General features: G+C 43.9%; 1 protein-coding gene across 1 annotated transcript; it reads right to left on the bottom strand.

Moving 5' to 3' along the window:
• Positions 1 to 8,141: 8,141 nt before the first annotated feature.
• On the bottom strand, positions 8,142 to 18,827 carry chrnb3a (cholinergic receptor nicotinic beta 3 subunit a). The gene is made up of 8 exons (XM_070855275.1): positions 18,761 to 18,827; positions 13,695 to 13,846; positions 11,924 to 11,968; positions 11,271 to 11,380; positions 10,601 to 11,114; positions 9,114 to 9,304; positions 8,573 to 8,789; positions 8,142 to 8,273 (listed from the first exon to the last, which is right to left on the bottom strand). Exons 1-8 carry the CDS (start codon positions 18,819 to 18,821, stop codon positions 8,142 to 8,144), a joined length of 1,422 nt encoding a protein of 473 aa, XP_070711376.1. The 5' UTR covers positions 18,822 to 18,827.
• Positions 18,828 to 20,370: the final 1,543 nt, after the last annotated feature.

Genomic DNA, 20,370 nt, shown 5'->3' with positions numbered 1-20,370 from the left:
TGGACACAATAATACGAGCGCCTAATTATGTGAACATCGAGGAATATGTCACCTTGTGCTTGTGATGCTGAAATTGTGACCGGCAGTGGGACACCACAACACTTCTCAAAAAAGGGCAGCCTTTACTCCACTGAAGGATAAAAGAGGTAGAAATCTGCTTGCTATTTCTTCCTAGAAGGTTCTTTAACAAATGGTGATTAGGGATCTTATGATGAACATCTGACTTCACTTGTGCTCTTGAAATCATCGCCATGCTGTCGCCATCACACCTGCATGGTCGTGCACATCATCTGTTTACTTGCTTTTGTGTTTGCAAGTTAGTTACTTGAAGGTAAAGATCTCTTTAACCTAATGCTAGCGTCCAGTCGGTATGTCATTCATTCTTCAACCTGTTGGGCGAGCACACGCAGACAGTGAGGAGCCCCCAAATCTTTCCCTCACCTGTGCGCATGCAGAGCCTACATTAAAAAACATGGACGTTGTAAAAACACATCCGTGCTCAGAATGAGTCAAGAATATAAGTCAGGGATTCATACACATGAGAGGTTTAACCTCCTCTGAGGGTCCTCTAGATGTGGTCCACTGTAGTCACGCATTTCACAATCCTTTAGCTGCAGATTACAGAGAAGGGATGAGCGGCCCCAATGGGCTTCGTGCATCATCGCCAGGATGCCCTCCTTACTCAGAGCCAGATGTTGCTGGACTATTAAAGAAAGCTCACTCGTGTGCGCGCATGGACACACAAACCCCCCACCCCACCCCCCCCCCGACCCACCCGCTGCAAGCTGGCAAATACAGCAGTTTACCAAACTATGGGGGGCTTGAGGAATTCAGGAACCTTTTACGCATAATCCATACACATAACGCACAGTGAAAGTGCTAAGGTCGCTTTGTGCCCTCCTTTGAATTTCCTCTCTGGATCTATCGCAGGGGACAACATGCATTTGACAGCAGTGGATACAGATGCTCCTGCCACGCCAGATGTGCAGTGAGCAGCCGAACCAAGCCGAAGTATGTCTTCACTGCAGCTCTCCCCCTCCTGACAAATGTTGATGGAAATGATGCCCAGAATGTCAAAAAAAAAAAGCAAAATCTAAAAGAAAAAAAGTGATCATATGCATTTTGCTCTTTAGGTCCCTGCCTCTTTTTGACTGACAGGAAACAGACAGAGGGCTCCATCAGTGACCCACCTTGACAGAAGAATGTCGCCCACAGGTAAACTCCTATCAATACAGATCCAGGACACTTCCGAGGCTCCATGGCAGCGGCGGAGCAGAACTCCCTCTGTAGCCCGCTGGGGATGTCAAACTTCGAGGGAGTGCAGCTTTGTCAGACTGCTAGTGCCGCTCTCTCTCTCTCTCTCCCCTTCTCTCTCTCCCTCTCTCTCTCTCTCTCTCTTTCTCTCTCTCTCTGTCGCTGGATAGACACCCGATGTTTGTCTCCCTGTGTTTTCGCCGCCAGTCGCGTCAAAAGTCACTTTGGATCCCGCTCTCCTCTCTCTCCCTCTCTCTCCCTCTCCCTCTCTGGCTCAGATTTTTATATCAAACATCTCGATCTTGTCCTTTGCGTGTTTCCTGCGTGCGCGGTGATGATGACAGCCACCTGTCCGCTGGCTGCTCCTGCGCAAGGTTTGTCCCCTCCAGTCACTCCGGGCTCATCCTCACCTGCTTTATGGGTGATGACTAAAGGAAAAGATGGACACGCACGCATCTTGACGCAGGGATCTCTTAGAGAGGGCGGCAAGACCCCTCCTCTCCCTCCCTCCCTCCCTCCCAAACTTTCGAAAACTTTTTTTGCTCATGAAAATGTTCAATAAAAATGTCACTCAGCGCATCCTCAGTAGTGTAGGATGTTGGTGGCGGTGAACATGATCTCCCCTTCAGCCCCAAATCAGTGATCATCCATCACTGGCTGATCGTGGTGCCCTTTTCCTAAAGGTGGGAAGGATTAGTGCATAAGATGCAGAAAAATCAGCTCAGAAGTGAACCTTGTCCTCTTTTCCAAGTAGTGTCAGTCACTTTTCCCCCCCTCCTCCCCCTCCTCCCCCTCCTTCCTTCCACTGTGCTCTTGCCTCATCCTCCCATACTGTTCCCACATCATCTCCCTCCTCACTGTCTCGTAGATACTCGTCTGAAGGTTGGTGTTGGAATCTTTTATTGCTTTGAAATCAAAAAGAATGTATAACACACCCATACAATGATTGTGTAAAGTAGACACGCAGGGCAGGAGAAAGAGTTTCAAGTATTTATGCGCAGTAAGGACAGTTTGGAAGGGGAGAAAAGGGAAGGTGAGGTACACGGAGCCCCATTCATTTCAATGAGAACTGTGCACTCAGCATAGGCAAGTGGTTCTCTGGCCAAGCTGCCGTTTGTACACTGTTCATGGTAGGAAAAACGATGATTCACTATAATTTGATCTCAGCACATTGATTAGTTGGCAGTGATCCCAACCCATCTACACATTATTATTTTATTTTATGTGGTAACAGTGTTGTTTCCCTTCTTAAACTGGGGAATTAGCCTTCGAAATGTGCAAATCGCTTACTTTCTAATCTGATGCAAACACTACTTCTTCCTAGTTAAATGTCCTGGTCACTTTTAAGCAATTAGAAGTTTAATTTTTGATTTTAAACTGCTCAGGCCTGCAAGTATCAGCTGGTATACTGCACGCTTCAACATAAGGCCATTGTATGTTGCCATTTTGAGTACCAAGCATCTCTGTGCTGCAGTGGTGCAGGTGATGAATTAGGTTAGATTAATAATTTCATGTTTGCATGCGCCACTGAATGCATCTTTAATCAGCAGGCCAGCCGTCCAAATGTGGTGAATTTTGCTGCGTGTGGCCAGTTGTTAAAGCATATTGCATCACATAATTAGCTCTAATGAGACAGCCTGGGCTTCACTGTGGTGCTGTCAGCGGGAAGGAAAACCTCTTCAGGGCTCACAGGCAGCACACCTTACACCGCCATGACAAGAGATGGAATGTTACTCTGTGTGTGTGTTAGTGTGTGTGCAGCCTCATTAGGCTGAATGGAGATGCTTCAAGTTGTTGGTTGGTGTGATGCACAGATGATCTGTTTCCTGATCATTGGGCTTAATCATACATGCCACCCATGTCTACTCCGTGTCATCTTCTCAGTGCTCTTCTCTCCTCCCTTCTGTCCTCGTCTTACTCATTCAATCGCTCGTAGCAGTAGTAGTTTTCTCTTTCCTTTTACCCTCTACCCATCTGCCAAACCCACTCGTTCCCTGTTGATCTTCCTCTCTGTCCTCTCTCTTCCTCCCTCTCATCAGCTTCCCATCTCTCTTTCCCCCCTCTGTTTCCTTTCTTCCACTTGCTTGTTCTGTACCCTTGTAGTTCTGTCTGTGAGCATCTGATGCAGTGATGTCCTCAGACCATTACGAGAGCGCCCGCAGCGCTTCTCCAGCTCTCACCATCTATCACTCTTCCCTCTCGCATTCGCTTCAGCCTCAGTGTTTAAACCTCCCCCGCCTCCCCTCCTTGCCATTCTGTCTCCCTCTGGCTTCAGTCTGGACACAGTGTTGTACATGTATGTAGACTGCCATCAGCTCACATTAAATGAATGCCCTTTTGGCTGAGCCCACGGGGATTGGAGTTGGTACTGTGTGTGTGTGTGTGTGTGTATGTGTGAGAGTGTGGGCTGTGTGTTTTAATGTGTTTTTTTTTCTGTGTGTGTGCACCTGTTTATTTACTGTCCAGTATATGTGTGCTGTCGCTTTTAGTCCAAGTGAAAGAGACCCCTTTCCTCTTACCCCACACAACACATTACCATACTGAATAGCATAGTAGCCCCAAGCCCATACCATAAATATCATAAACATATAAACAGCATCTCAAGCATGATCATCAAGCATAAGGCCGGACATGTGATTTATATTGAGGCTTATGCAATTCCATATGTGACAGCATACTTCACAGTGTTGAATCGCAATGTACTGTACATGCAGCTACTGCCAAAGAACATTTTAAAAGCAAATGACAAGGTGACAATGTGAAAGAGGTCGCTCATAGTGATGAACCTACTGGGGATTATCACCTGAATCTGCAGCTGTCTCGGCTTTACGGAGCTTTATAGTTTCAGCTTGTTGTTTAGCTTCAGCTTTTACTGTTTTGGTTCACTCTCCCCGCTCTCATGGTGTCATGTTCGAGGTTTCTTTTGGTCTAGAGTTTGGTCTAGACCTCCTCTTTATGGAAAGCGCCTTGAGATAACACTGTTATGAATTGGCGCTATACCTATATATAAAAATTGATTGATTGATTTTCTGCAGTAGCGGCCAGCTACTTTGAAAAAGCTCTAAAAGCCCACTGTACGCTACCCTCTCAGAGCCAAACAGCAGACAGTCCTTTCAGTCCTCCTGTTGGAGGCCAAAGACCAGAGTTAAATAAGACTTCAAATGAACAATAATGTTGCTTTTTGTCTGTCGAAGAAATAAGTGAGTGCTTGATGACAAGGTTGCAACATGTGAGGTGATGATATGTCAGTGCTTTTACCAAACAACTGGCAAAACAACAAATGTACTGTAAGTCCAATATTTGTTGTCTTTTTAGCTCTGTTTTGGTCTCCACCAACTCTACAATAATTGCCATTTTTTAAAAATCTTTACCATATCTACCATACATACTTTTTTTTTTTTACACAGGAGCACATGCAGTGTAGCCTTGTTTTAAAATTCATAACCCCTACAACAATGTCGGTATATCTTTCACAGCAGCACAAGAGCTACTAACTAATCCAAAGCAGCTTTGTTTACCTCTTTGGCTTCTCTATCCATTCCTTCATATCGATTTCTCTTATCTAAGTGAAACAAAAGAAAAGTTTTTTAAAAAGCCAAGCTAACCAACTTTTCAAAGCAGATGACATAAAAGTTAAAGGTTATGTTCAAATCAGACTTTGAAAGGCTGGATCACACTTTTAGGCGAGCTGAGGTGAGGAACAAAACATGTTTTGCAGCACCTGCAACAACCTTTTCACAACGCTATAGTGCTACCGGCAGGCTGAGTCATGCAGAAAGTTAGAAAGTGACAAGGCACACAAACACGAGCACACACAGTTTTTATGTGTGACGTTATAAGGAGTAACACCGGTGAGACACAGTCGTGTTATTGCTTTGCTCCCTAGCAGCTAATCAGATGCATGATCGGCTCCCTCCCCTACTTGCTTGCAACCACAGAGCCAGGACCCTTCCTTATAATTTCGCCATGATGTATAACCTGGAGTTGCATCATTAAGAATGTAAGTGAAACTGACCTTGTGGAAAATGTGTGTTTCAGCCTTTCCATCCAGATGAGCTTCAATTCACAGCGGTGGTAACAGATGGGAAGCAGAAAATTGAGTCTTTCTATATACCAGGAAATTCCCCAGAGTGCCCCCAATGATCACCTTTTCAATCTTGTCTTGTTCATTGCTACTCGAGCTGTACATTAGTGTCACAGAAAACAAAGTGTGCACTTTTCAAGTCAATACTAAACAAAGGCAAAAACTGCACACTCTCTGTTGTTCAGCATGCGCTTTCATTTGTATTTCAAGCAATGCCATGACTTTACATTGCAATAACTGACACATAAATGCAGGTCAGGCTGGATTCATACTGTATAGGATTGAGCTCAGTAAAGAATGTTCACTGAGATGGATCAAATTGCCCCGTGGCTCTCTAGAAATACTACAACTCAGTCACGATCTCTATGAATATAGAAATAGTATATGTAGACTCCATAAAGGGTATTACTGGCTCATGACCCCAAATGTATGTTATTACATCTGATAAACACTTCTTGTCACTCTAGCGGCATGGCTCTAGGAGCAGCAATGTCACTCTGCCTGACAGTTCACCACTTTAATGAATTGTCTCCACCACAAATAGATGGATTGCTGGGGCAGACATTCATGGTCCCCATGTGATAAATCCTACTGATTTTGGGGATCCCCTGATTTTTCCTGAAGTTACACCTTGATGTTTATATTTTAAGTGATGTCTCTACAGCTCTCCACACTTGCATGGATTGCCATGGTGGATGAATTGTAAGAACTTTAGCGTTCCCCTGACTTTTGGTTTAGCACCATCATTGACTTCTGTGTTATATGACTGTGTTATATTAAGATAAGGTTTTGGTTGTGGCTTATGGTTCACAGTTTTTTGCTCTTTTAATGTTTTGCTAAAACAACCAATGTTCTTTTTCATACAATTCAGTTGTTTTAAATAATGAATTTTCCAGTGAGCTAGAGAATGAAAGTACATGAAATATGTTTTTGTTGAAAAGAGGAGTTACTCAAAAGGAGTAACTCAAAATATTTTGAGTGTCTTGCAACAGCATCACAATTTTTTCTCTGTCCAAAGACTTGAAGTCTTGTTTATTTATATGGAGTCCTGAGGGGTTCACACCCAACCCTGTCACTCTGTCTCTCTCTCACACACACACACACACACACACACACACACACACACACACACACACACACTGCCCTTCTCATGCACTCTAGTTCTGCCTCACCCAAACAGTGACATACCTCTGCCCTCACAAACACACACTCACACTCACACGCACACACACACCTGTCTGCCTGAGTCAGATCTGTAGCTGTGAATAATTGAAGAGTGGGCTGAGGTCAGACTCTTCAAGTGCAGGGGAAACAGGGGAGAGACTTTCACTTGAGCACGCCAGCCATTTTTAATAAGTCAGAGAACAAACTCCTGTCTCCCTAAAACTAGGCCAAAGCACAAACGATATCACTGGGGGCTACCACTTGACTTGTAGCAATATTTGGTGGGCGACAAAAGGCCTGAAGGCTAAACAAGAGCCTTACAGCTGCTAACAGTGACTGGAATGAATGAGCCACCGTTCCCTCCTGTAATGACTGTTTGTGATCTGCCCTTTGGCACAGCAGACACCTTGGTGAGACTTGAGTAGAAATGATTAGAATGGGGTGACAGTATAATGCTGTGGATATGACCTACAATTCCTCACCGCTACACAATATTTGCTCAGACAAACTTCTCCCTTGCAGCTTGTGGGTTGATGCTGTGAATGAAGATACATCAATAGTGTTGGAGCACGGCCACAAAATGCCATAAGTAATGTGTCAGTATCTTGTGAATTTCATTTTTCTGTGGCCAAGTACTGGATTTGAAACAGCTTTTAGCGCCTCATTATTTTTGTAAAGCAAGGTGTTTGCTGCCCTTTAGTGGTGATACTGTGTCATTACAACCGAAAACACAACCTAACTGGTCCACCGTGCCCCTTATGGTCCGCTCTAGTCCGTACTCTACTTCACGGCTCTCGGACACTAACGGGGCCAGCTAAACCCTCTTGGGTGCCCTGCGAGCAAAAATAAATTGTGGGCCAACATTGAGCCCTGTTTCTCCCACTCTCTTTGCATTGTGCCTGTATTACTTAGTAATTAGCAACTAGTTTGTTGCAAAGTTATAAAGTTTATTAAAATATGAACCCTCTAAGCACAACCCTCTACAAAATGGGACCACAAGATTATATGATAATGCAGGTGCCACCTTAAGGTCTGTATTATTTCATTTTCTGTTCATTATCTTTTTGCAAATTTGCAGTTAACCAAATGAACACAAACAAAGTGCCGTGTTGTAGAGCTGCTGTCATCAGTGGTGGTCGCCCACTTTCCTGGTTGCAAGTTACTGTCACAGAGCTGGAAAATAGATTTTGTACATCAGATTCATTTTAATTATCATCATCATTACATCACTTACAGTAGACAACATGTTGCATATGACACACAAAACTCATTGTTGATGGAGTGATACTATGCGTGTTGCTGGATGTATAATTACATTGTTACAGTTATACAAACATGGCTATACAAACCATACAAGCTACAATAACCTGCTTATTGCTTTCATTCATTCGCACTCCTGTGCATGCACCTTACAATGAAATAAAGTTGCATCTAAAACATTACACTGTTCCAGTAGTCATTATAGGGTGCAGACCTTACTGTAGGGAGGTAAAAGTTTGTAGCTCGAGCTTGTATCTAGAACAGAAATATGCAGTGTGAATGTTTTATTGGGCTTTATAAATAAAACATAGTCAAAAACAAACTGGAAAATAAGAATGAGCTGATGGAGAGTACTCGTGAGCTTGTGTGAGTGTTGTCATCAAGGTGTGCTGAGGTACATCTGCAGAGCAGGGGTGAAGATTAGGACAGTTCCCAGTATTGACACTGTGAGGAAGGCCCACAGGAAAATCCTGTCCAACACCTGAGCCACGAACTTCCAGTCTTGAACGACCTGATTGAGGCACAGAGAGAGGGACAGACAGAGCGAGAGAGAAAAAGAAAGGTCCACAGGTGTGAATCTGTGTCAGCCAGCCTCGAGCACCGTTTTCACGGTGAAAACATCCTCCATTCAGGACACAACAACCACAACTTTGTATCATATTAAGCAGTCATAGAGCAAATGAGACTGAACTCCGGGAGGAGAGTTTTAACAGGCAAGAAGCTCGAACAGTATAAAAAATTCAAAGAGAATTTAATGCGACATGCATGCAAACACTTTCATCCCACGCCCTCCCTCCTGCCTGCACACACCTCTCGTATGAAGTGCTCCTTTTTGATGTGACGGCTGATGTAGCGAACTGAACTTGTGGCTTTCTCCAGCATGGCCAGCCAGGCTTGGTTCTCGTCCTCCTTTCCTGCGAGGGGGCCTCTCTGCTGGCCTCCACTGTGGCCAGGAACCCCCCTCTTCCCCACTCCTCTGCGGGGTTTCAGCTCCGGGCTGCGCATCTCCATATCTGGAAAGTGGTATCTGAGGATAATGGACACTATCTGTTTTAATCATTTTACTTTCATGCGTACAGGCAGATATTAAAGGACCAGTTCGACATTTTGGGATTTACACTAAGTTAGATAGAAGAAGATCCATCCATCCATCCATCCATCATCTATACCGCTTATCTGTCATTGTAGCGGGAGGGCCTACCTACCAGCTGCTGAGCTAGTTAACAGGCTAGCAGTTTCCCTTTCTCCAGTCTTTATGCTAAGCTAAGCTAATCTTCTCCTCTAACAAGCAAATAAACACTTTTCCCCAAATGTTGAACTGTTCCTTTAACTACATTTCTTTCTGTATTACCTGTCAGTGTGCCCTCTCATACACAGCAGTCTGGGCAGTCTCTGAAGGAAGAGGCTCTTTACCCAGGGGGCCATGGGATGGTATGTAGCAGAGGATCGGTGGTGGACGTTAATGACAAAGACGGTGACGATGATGGAGAAAGTAACGAAGATCATGATGAAGAGCAGGTATTCTCCGATCAGTGGGATCACCTGGAGACAGAGAGATGTGATGATGTTGATGTTGGGTCGAATAATTACTGAATCAGTGTAAAAGCTCACTCTGATTTTGGAATACTTGATTAGTTCAGTTTGCTCTTGATGAGAGGTGCTCCTCAGCATGTGAAAACAGCTGCATAATGTCTCCTGTGGCTCTGGACAGACCTTTCCAACATTTGAAAGAGCCCCTTAAAATGCATTAATGTTTGTTACAGAAGCATGACATTAGAAATTCTCACTACTTTGTGGCAAAATAATCAAAATTATTCAAACAAGACTAAGAGTCCACAGCCATGCTAGCGGTTCAGGCACAGCAGTGCTTTGAGCTAAATGCTAATGTTATCATACTATAACATGCCCACAATGATAGTTAACATGCTGATGTTTACCAGGTAATATGTACTAGATTGTTAGTTTAGCGTGTTAGCGTGCTAAAATTGTCAGTTAGCACTAAATAAGAATAAGTATATCAAAGTATAGTCACTAAATGAAAATTCACCAAAGTGATCTTGAATATATAGTAAGCAAATTTTCCACCAATGAATGGTTGCATTCTAACTCAGTGAGTGCTTATCCATCAGGGTCGCGGGGGGAGCTGGAGCCAATCCCAGCTGACTTCGGGCGAGAGGCAGGGTACAACCAGGACTGGTCGCCAGCCAATCACAGGGTCACATATATAGAGACAGACAACCACTCACTCTCACACTCTCGGGCAATTTAGAGTCCCCAGTTAACCTAATGTGCATGTCTTTTGGATTGTGGGAGGAAGCCGGAGTACCCGGAGAGAACCCACACTAGTACGGGGGAGAACATGCAAACTCCACACAGAAAGACCCCACGTTCAAACCAGGATTCGAACCTGGAACCTTCTTGCAGTGTTAACCACAGCACCACCATGCTGCCCCCATCATGTGATGTTAAATGAAAAGTCAGGGGATCGTCAGGGAAGTCGTTTTTCGCTAATGTCACTGCATATTCCTCAATAGAGAATATGGAATAGTGGAATATACAGCATAATGAAAAGTCATTGTTTTTAGATGTACAGTAGTTACTGTCTTTTTGAGCACTGATTTTCCATAAAGCGCTGCACTGGACGGAGATGTGTCTGAAGTCAATAGCTGTTAATTGAGTTGACATGGAGTTTAAGCTGCAGGTAATTGAGAGGACTGCGTGTGATCTGTGCTAATTAGGACATGCTGCAATTAAGATTACGATTAGGATAACAGAACAGGCCACTAAACACTTCAAAGTGAACATAGGCGGCATCGTAAACCCCCTTAGGACACCCACCTTTGAGGATGAGGGGATGATTTCCTCTATGACCAGTAGGAACACAGTGAGTGACACCAGCACAGATGTGGAAAGTGACAATTTCTCTCCTTCGTCTGATGGCAAATAAAACACCAGTACGGTCAGAAAGGAGAGACCGAGGCATGGGATGATGAGGAAGAGGGTGTAGAACAAGGGCAATCTCTTGAGGATGAAGGAGTAGGTGACAAACGGGTACCAGTACACCCCATCCCTCCTGCTTCCCTTCACTCCCGTGGCATTGAGGATCTCCCACTCGCCGTTATCAAAGAAGTCTTTGCGGTCGACATAGTGATCCACCAGAACCAGGTCCACCATGTTCCCATCGTAAGTCCAGGAGCCGAACTTCATGGAGCAGTTCTGTCGGTCGAAGGGGAAGAAGGTGACGTCCATGGTGCAGGAGGACTTGTAGCTGGCAGGAGGAGTCCATGTTATGGTGCCATCCCAGCGCACGATGGCCTTGGTCATCAGGGAGCCCTCAAAGCGACCATCCGCACTGGAGAGGGACGGAACGAGCACAGAGAAGAGAAGAATCACGTGGAGCAGACATTAACAAGGAAAAGGTAATTAATTACAATTACTTTGATTTACAAATGTGCATCAGATTAATCAGGAAGTGCCTCAGGATGTGCTACTGTGCTACCTGACTCACTTTTCATACAGGACGATGTCAGGCAGCCATATTGTCTCTGAGGGCACTCTGATGGAGGTAATACCTCCATAGTCATCTGGGTTCCACTTCAGCTTCACATCAATCCACTCCTTTAAATGAATAACAATACATGGTCACTTTCCAAATCTGATACATTTAGCCTACAGTTGAGCATCCAGCTATGAAACACATCACTCCATATTCCCATTCAGCACCACGGACAGCACCCGTGCCTTTATCTTTATCTGCACAGATCAGCGTGTGTTTATTTTGATGCTGCCATATTCTTTTGTTAATGCCCTACATTAGAGATATTTTTCATTAATTTAAAAGGTCTTATATTTAACTCAGCAACAACAACAAAAAGTTATGGTTATGTTCATTTATGTCATTGTATTCAAATGAGTGTTATTTGTGTTTAGAATCTCCACTAACAATTATTAACAATGACTTGACACATTTATAATATGTGACAGGAATGATTAGATAGGGATTAATACCACAAAATAAAAACAAAAAGAAACTCAGAAAAATCCAAATAGTAGGCCAAAATGTTTGAATGACAATATGCACACTTAAAGAATTCACACATGTGAAAATAGCACCATACAAAGTAGGATCCAGTATTTGTAAACGGTAGTGTTCATTTTTACCTGCCAGAGCCAAACATTAGTAGTCATCAGTTGGTTCTTTTCATCCTGCAGGAAGAAAGAGATGGTTTGTTCACTATTTGTACATCTTAGTGGAGCCTACTGTGAATCTTAAGAGAGGCTAATGAGGAGGTGAGGAGCGAACTAGAAGCTGGAGATAAAACGTTGAATGAGATAAAAGAAAGTATTTAAACCTAGTTAGAAAGGAACATTTTTTCCCAAAGTGGGTTAATTGCTTCTCTCGCTCGCTACTAAGAAAGCACCGTGGAATTGTTTGGGGGTTAAGTGCCTTCATTTAATGAGCAAAAAGAAGTGCAAATTACTCTTCAGCGACCAATATCACTGGCTAAACCAATATACAGCAGGTTCCGCTGCCTCGTTTTCTTAGTGTGTGTTAGTGTATTGATAGATACTGTACAATAACAAAAGAGAGAGGCATGGCGAGGGGGTAATGGGAAAGCAATATGAGGAGGACAAACGCAGTAATGAATCTGAGGGAGTCAGAAAGTTTTCCAATAAAAGTTGTCGAGTTTCCGTGCAGGAAAAGTCTCGCAGAAATGTAAAATGCAAAACAAGAGAAGAGAGAAAATCTATGATATAGATTTTGTGGTTTTTCTGCTCTCGAGAGTCGAGAGGCAAACCTGATTGTATACCCATCCCCTCATAACAGAAATTGACCTGAGGTGGGGTTTTTAAATCACACTGGTTTAGTTAGAATACCACAAGATGGCACTCTTCTAAATGTTATTTCTGCATGGCAGAAATATGAATATTAAATGCTGATGTAGTCAAAATGCGGCTCCTCTGTGGAGTTGTGGGAGCAGCTTTGTGTGTGTGTGTGTGTGTGTGTGTGTGTCCTTGTGTAAATAATACATGTGATCTGGTTCCTGTCAGCCTGATGGCCTCATTACTTCCTCTGCTACTATTAAAGACCACTTTGGACCTCTTTCTTAACCTTTCTTCGTCTCTCTCTCTCCCTGTCTTTGCCCAGCTCCTTACCCTTGTCCTCGGTCATCCACCCACTTCTGTCCTCAGTGTAGGTTCTGTACTATATCTCCTCTGTTGTTCCCCCTCAATAGCCTCCTAACCTGCCTTTCTCTCTCTTTGTATTTGTCTTCCTCTGCCCTGGTTACCTTTTACCATCTCTTTTAAACATTAGTGACCTTGTGTCTCGTCCTAAACAGAGGATGAGCCACCTCTGAACAATCTCACATGCACTTCTTTCTATTCCCTCCCTGGTCTCTTTCTTCTCTCAAAACAATCACCTGTCCTTCTGCCGTCTGCTTTCCTCCTTTCCTTCCTCTCCCGTCTCGGTCCAACTCGGATCTGACTTTATTAACCATGTTACATAAGGCACTTTTAATTTCTGCATAGAGCTTCCTTAACACAGAACACACAGCGTAAGACATACTAGAGCCTCTATGTCTATGTCTGTCTGTCTTTTGCTCAAAGGTGCTCAGGACATGATCGCAGCTTAAAATGCCCTCATCTATCTAATATTAGTATATGGTGTATAGCAGGGACAAAGCCAGAGCTACCATTGACGTCTTCAGTATTTTGTTTTATTTTTTTGGGAATGTGTGGGCTTTAGCAAAAGCTAGTTTGTGACTGACCTTTCAAAAGCCAGGCTGACAGAACAATACGCTCAGTTGCATACAAAAATGCAACATGGCCCAGAAGGCTCACTTTAGATCAGTAAGACATGAAGTAACCCAACATTTCTATACACTATATGCCTCCTGTGTGTTTGCATATCTGGGTGTAGTTTCCTTACCACATCAACCAGCTGTGAGATCTTGAGTCCAAAGCGTACTGTGATGGTGTCGTTGGCATGCTGGACAGGCCGCACCCACTTCTGGTAACCCCTGAAGAGGTTCGTCAACAAGGAATCTTCCATTTCAGCCAGCGACACAAAGTCTTCCTGAGCTGGAGGGAGCCAGAGAAGAAAGTAGTGATGAGAGAGGAAGTTAGTTTGGGAGAGAAAATGGTGTTCAAGAGAATATAGCTAAAGACCTGATTTTAAGTAGTGCAGACATTAGCAGAGTAGTTGGTTAACAATTAACTAATCTGCTTTGGCAACAGTTCTCCTTTAATCAATCCAGTGGTCTACATGGGCTGTGTAACAGCATGAACACATCCCAATCCATTCAGTTATTCAGACATTTCACTTAAAACCACAAATGCCAACCAACAAGGTTGCGCTAGAGTTAAAAGTCAAGGGAACACAAAGCCAGTTTTAAAATGAATCAAGTGTGTACATGAAAAAAACAGTAATTTCAACTCAACTTGATAAATGAACAAACACGTTAGTTCAGATCCAAACTAACAATTTAAAAAGTCACAGCAAACTGACAGATAACTAAGTGGTAGACGAGCAACTCCTGTTTTCTGCAAGGTAAAATAATGTTACTAATGTAATGTTAATAATGTTTTCTACATCTAGTCTGGTGGATTTTAAGCAAGAAAACAGAATGAGAGAGCGGCTTCAGTTCCCTGTCGAACTCCATCAGCAGTACATCGCTAAGCGTCTGTGCTGTGACTCCTGCCTGCTCCTCCAAACTGGGGGTAGATGTGTGTGATCACATCACACACATCTACTGTAGGTAACACACTCACTATGAATAAGTACCTCACACAACTCCACTTCAAATAATCTGAACTATTCCATTTAGAACATGTAAAGACACAGTCGTGCATGAACAAAGTGAACAACCTCTCTCGAGTCTCAAAAGCAAGTGGAAGAAAAAATTAAGTAAAGGCCCCCACACACACACGCACACACACACACACACACAGGCACACACTGTCAACCCTGGACTGACAGCTGGTCATGGCCGACTGAATGCATCTAAGCTCCCAAGGCTGACAAAATGATCATGCTGACATGATCACTTCAGACAGAACAATTGCCAGGGGAGACGAGCAGAGCTCAGAGCTCTTTGTGCAGCCAGGCACAAGACATAATAGTCAGTTAGAGAGTGACGCTCGCGCTGAGCAGGAGACGGAGCAATGATGGAACAGTGCTTTCACTTCAGCAGCTGGGAGGCATCAGGTCTCATAGGTAGACAATTACAGAAAACACACTGCAATGTTTTGCAGTCATTCAGTTTAGTTCAGCTCAAAATACACAATCTGTCAATGGCTAGAGGTACATGGAACCTATTGGTTTAATCCAGTAATCAGTTAAGAGAATCATCAGTAGTTTAAAGTTGGCACGTTATTCAACAGCTTTATGTCCTATAGAAATGTCCTTGAGCAAGACACTGAACCTCTTCCCTGTTACTCATTGTAACTCACTCTGAAAGACGCACATGACAGTGACATTTGCTGGACGCTCAGAGCATCATGTGGTATTTGTACTTGAGCTGCACCACAGAGCCTCCCACAGTAACTCTGTGGCTCTATCGGCTCTGAGCTCTGAGCTCTGAGTGTTCGGCTGCAAAGGAGGACGATATTTGGCGCCGCAGATAGTGCTGCTGCAACAGATGCAGAGGCTGATAGACGGAAAACAGAGGTTCGAATCAACAGCCTCTCCAACAAGAGGAATGGAGCGCAGGAATGGAAAAAGCTGATAAGAGAAGGAGTGAGACAGAGTGACCCAGAGCAATTCCCCTCAGTGTCTGTGGGAGACAGAGCAGGGGGGGGGGCAGGGTAGAGGTTGCTTTACACACAGAAGTTAACTGGGGCAAGGGGAATGGGAACAGACAGCAAAACAGATAGCAAGGAGAAAGCCAATTCCCATTTCAACTTGTTTCTTAACACAAGGCTCAGCACTGCGCCAGCCAGTCCCTCTCATCTGGCGTGCTACATGTAGTGCATTAGTTTCTGCTCCTGTAGTTAACACCAGATTGTCTTTTGAGGTTGATTCAAACTTAATTTCTCTGCGCCTGAATTTGAACATTCAGTATCCTGAAAAATAATAAGGATTATGAAAGAAACTACGTATGTTCGTATTTCTTGTTCTCAAGTTCTTCAAGCCTGGGTTTAGGGTTGCAGTTAAGTTAGAATTATTATTCTTATGAAAAGGTTCTTACTAGGGTCAAGAGCCAGGAATGACATTTTCTGTCATTGAAATTGTCATTTTTCTTATGGATTTTAATTATTCTGTCTGTCTTAGAGGTTACAGCTGTCACCATCTTTTTGTGTACCGTTTCCCACAAATAGTGTCCATGGAGTTTGTCTTAGCTTTTGTTGATATTAACACTGCTGTGAAATAGAAGGTTTGGATAGAATGAAAGTATTGGGTCCATTTTATTAAGCTATGGTAGGGTTTATTTATTTGGCTCACCTGGGCACTATAGTTTTTAGCAAGCATTACTCAGACAGGAGTGAATTGTTCATTTGTTAGGAACTATTTTCAGGTGGATACATACACATTTGGTGAATATATACAGCAACAAGACAGCATATTTGGGATTGACTCAAACCAATCATAGTACATTGTCTATTCAATTCGTTTGCTCAGAGTGTGTGTGTGTGTGCGTGTGTGCATGGACGCAAATGTACCCTCATATTTCCTGTCTTCAGTCCCCTTCTGTTTCCTGTTGGGTGTGTTGGAATGTGAAATTAAACTACACAGACTCAGGCACAGACAGATTACATCCCGTTGCATCAGATCCCCTGTAAAGCCCTCAGTTTGCAAAGGCTTGAAACAGGGCATCAGCACACTCAGTCAGATGAATCTTATCAACCGTCTCTTCAGGAAGCAACTCTGTCTCAATATCCTCATCAACAAAAACACAGGAGCCAAACTAGTCGCACCGCAGGGATGGATTCCCCTACAAGAGCATGCCCCCTCCCTCAGATAGAGCCTGATTGGGTGTGTGTGTGTGTGTGTGTGTGTGTGTGTGTGTGTGTGTGTGTGTGTGTGTGTGTGTGTGTGTGTGTGTGTGTGTGTGTGTGTGTGTGTGTGTGTGTGTGTGTGTGTGTGTGGATGACTGAGCAGAGGTGAAGGGGAGAGTATTGATTAGAACGACTGATGGCTGGGGGGGATGGGGTTGATTCTCTGTGGGGAAATTATGATGCATTAGCTTGTGCATACACTGTGTGTGTGTAAGACATTTGCTGATGACTGATACAGACATAATGGTGACCCAGCGTTCAAACAAAGAGCCTACCTCTGCCTCTATCTAAAACTCCCCATGGATGACACAGTGGTATGAAACGCTACAGTACAAATGTACGATAGTTTAACTTTGCGTTTTGGCCTTTTCTCAATGCTGCTGTCACTGATTTCTGATGAGATGCTTCCCGGCCATTGGAAAATTTTGGGGGTTTTTTTAAATTAAAGAACTAAGAAAGAAATATAAAGAAACATAAAGAAAGACTGCTGTACAGTCTTGCTCCTGATTATGCAACAGGATAGGCAAAACTTTTCACAGCGGTTAACCCCATCAGCCACATTGCCCTTGAGGCAAGTACTGTACTGTATGTGAGCAGCACATGTTGGTTCACACACTGTCGTTGGATGTCAAAGAGACTGACCATCACATAACCAGATGTGGCCACATGTGTGCAGTGTTACTGTGCGCAGCCTGCACATGTACATTACAGCCTGGTTGTAAGCTGTTATCATGGGTCCTGCTTCCCACCAAAGAAATAGTCCCTATTGAAATAGTTCTCAGTGAGGTATGTGGAATATTCAGGGTAACTTGGACATTATATCTGGGAAAGCATGTTGAGGTTGAATTTTGAAGGTAATTATCTAAAAGCTGTGACTCAGTGCTCTCTATTGAGTTTGCAGTAAATACGTCAGAGAGGATTACCTCAAAACCTGGACGAACAAAATCTATGTTATCTGCATAGTGCAAGAGGTCTGTGAGAAAATCTGTTTGATTTTAATTCGCAATTTGGGAATGAATTTATTTAAAACCAAGCACAGCACAGCACAGCATGGCACGTCAGCCTGCTGCCAATATACTGTACGCTGCATTGATTCAAACTCCCTTTACACAAAGCTCAGTGTCACTTTAAAACAGGATTCCTCATGAGCTCAACTGTGGACTGACACTGGGACTGTCATCACACCTATCTCCTTCTCCCTCTCTCTCTCTCTCTCTCTCTCACACACACACACACACACAAACACATACATGCAGCATAAATATACAGCAAGAAATATTTACAGCATGTGCTGCCAAGAGCCACTCCATTTCATTAGAGTGCTGTAAATGCTTTTAAGTGAGCTGATATCAACACACTGACACACACACACACACACACACACACACACACACACACACACACACACACACACACACACACACACACACACACACACACACACACACAGTAAGTATGGACCAAGTGTCTGCTTTTGTGTAGCTCAACACCACAATATTCCATCATTCACTTTTCACAACAAAACCTCTGTGACACACCAGACTCGCAGCTTTCTTCAGTCCTCGTGCTTCCTGCGGCCCTATATCGTCCTCCTGTAGCCTGTTTAACAGCCACCCTCAGTCACACATCCCCGGGGGGGCGCTGCGCTCCCATTCTTTAATAAATCATGAGCGTGCTCCTCTCACCTGACCCCATCATTTTGCCCTGCTGCCTCCCACGCGATTAGAAGTACAATCACACATGAATTATACAATATGCCCGCTTCTTCGTGACAGTCTTACCCCGTTAAGAGTCAGTGGGAAGGACGGGGGCACGCTGGTCAATGAGTGTGTCAGATTGGGACCGTGGCGTGGTGTGATCGCGCGCAACACGATGAAAATCCTCGCACGGTTCCATTGTGTCTGCATCCCGAGTCCGTGTGCGCTTTGTTTTTGCACTGATGCCTGGCAGCTGCACACCTTCAACAGTTTAAACACGAGAGCGCTCCCCTGGTCTTACCTTGCATGGTAGCCTTGCCGAGAGCCAGAGAGAACCACACCACCGCGGCCGCAAACTTCATGCTGCCTCGTATTATCAGCAGCACAGATCAGCTCTCTCCACGGCGAACATCAAATCATTTCTGCTGCTCACACACCGCCTGCAGGATGCATCACTTCAGCAGCCAAGTGGACCTCCGGAGTATGGTGCCCAGTTTAAATAATGAAGGACGGATGGTTGTTGGTGGATTTGTGAAACACCGAGCGCCTTCACAGCGTGGAGCAGCAGCAGCAGCAGCTGGTGTGATTTCTTTTTTCTTCTCCTTTCTGCGGTTCTGTCGCCTGTTCCGTCTCCCTGCAGCCTCTTGTCGGGTGTGTTTGTGTGTGTCCCGGTGCAGAGATGGATGCTGAGCCGGGCTGAGGGCGGGACAGAGGAGGGCTGGCCCGTCAGAGCATGGAGTGGACTGGAGAGGACAGACAGACAGACAGACAGATAGATAGACAGACAGAAAGATAGATAGATAGATAGATAGATAGATAGATAGATAGATAGATAGAATAAGTAACTCCACTTTTAATTTATCAATATAGGCTAAACTTGACCAGTCAGTCTGGTGTAAAATATCATTAGATAGAGAGCCTGCTATTTAAAGTGGTCAGAAGTGGTTGAGAAACGTGCTCCGTGTGGTCACACCCAACAGTGAGGTCACGGTGTACTGAGTACACTTCTACATCACTGCAGGAAAGGTAGCGAAAACAAACATTGTCAGCTGCTTTAAAATTGCTCCTAAAACAAGCAAACAAGTGGAAGAATGAGCCACATGTGTCTCATATTCGTCCAGTGAGCCCGATAGAGCATACTGTTTGTGAAGATAAGGTATCAGGTTGTTCTAGAGCTGAGTCTAGTGTACGGGAAGCTGTTTCCTATTTTTTGATTGCAACTGACAAGGGATGGGTTCATATTTTTTCTGGTCTATCTTCCTACAACACTGACATCCCCATATGTACATTGGGAAATGTATTAGTTGCTGTAATTATTCCTCCATTTCATACTGATCAGTGAGATAATTCTATGTAAGTGATGGGGGACCAAATGCAGAGTCCTCACCCTGTGTAGTAAAATGTAAAGTTCATCTTGCTTCAGCAGTCTGTAATAGACAAATGATGTGAGTATGTTCCGAAGTCGCTGTCTTTTTAGTATAAAACTCACGGTTTGGGCCTGCTGAGCCACAGCAGGGATAATAACACAAAGAAGGAATTTAATACTAAAAGACTACCACTTTGGAAGATATCTGCTCTTTTCATCTACCTCACACTAAAGAAGCTTCACGCTGTATTCACTGCAATCTGAAACATTTTTAAACAGAATGAAGGCAGTGGATTATGTCCCTATTGCTCTCATTGTAATCACTTTAGGGTGGGATCTCTTTGTGGAACAATTACAGTGGACAAAACTCTTTCAATGTACATTTGGGATGTGTGAGAATTGCTTTAACACACCTGAAAATATGTGAACCTATCCTTTAAGGTAAAGAAGGAAAGAGAAGCTTCAAACTCTTTACACTTCACACCTTAACATGACCGACATTAATCATGAACATGACGTCATCGAGGGTCCCACTCCAGTTCCTG

This window comes from Pempheris klunzingeri, chromosome 3 (assembly GCF_042242105.1).
Source record: "Pempheris klunzingeri isolate RE-2024b chromosome 3, fPemKlu1.hap1, whole genome shotgun sequence".
Taxonomy (NCBI): Eukaryota; Metazoa; Chordata; class Actinopteri; order Acropomatiformes; family Pempheridae; genus Pempheris; species Pempheris klunzingeri.
The sequence above is the reverse complement of the archived record's forward strand: the minus strand, read 5'-3'. Positions and strand labels throughout refer to the sequence as shown.

Excerpts from the sequence above, each read along its gene's own strand:
- chrnb3a (XM_070855275.1), bottom strand. The coding sequence starts at position 18,821 with ATGAAGTTTGCGGCCGCGGTGGTGTGGTTCTCTCTGGCTCTCGGCAAG. Across the intron at positions 11,381-11,923 it reads CTAATGTTTGGCTCTGGCAG|GAGTGGATTGATGTGAAGCT; the intron begins GTAAAAATGAAC and ends ATTCATTTAAAG. Across the intron at positions 8,790-9,113 it reads ATGAGAGGGCACACTGACAG|ATACCACTTTCCAGATATGG; the intron begins GTAATACAGAAA and ends CATTATCCTCAG.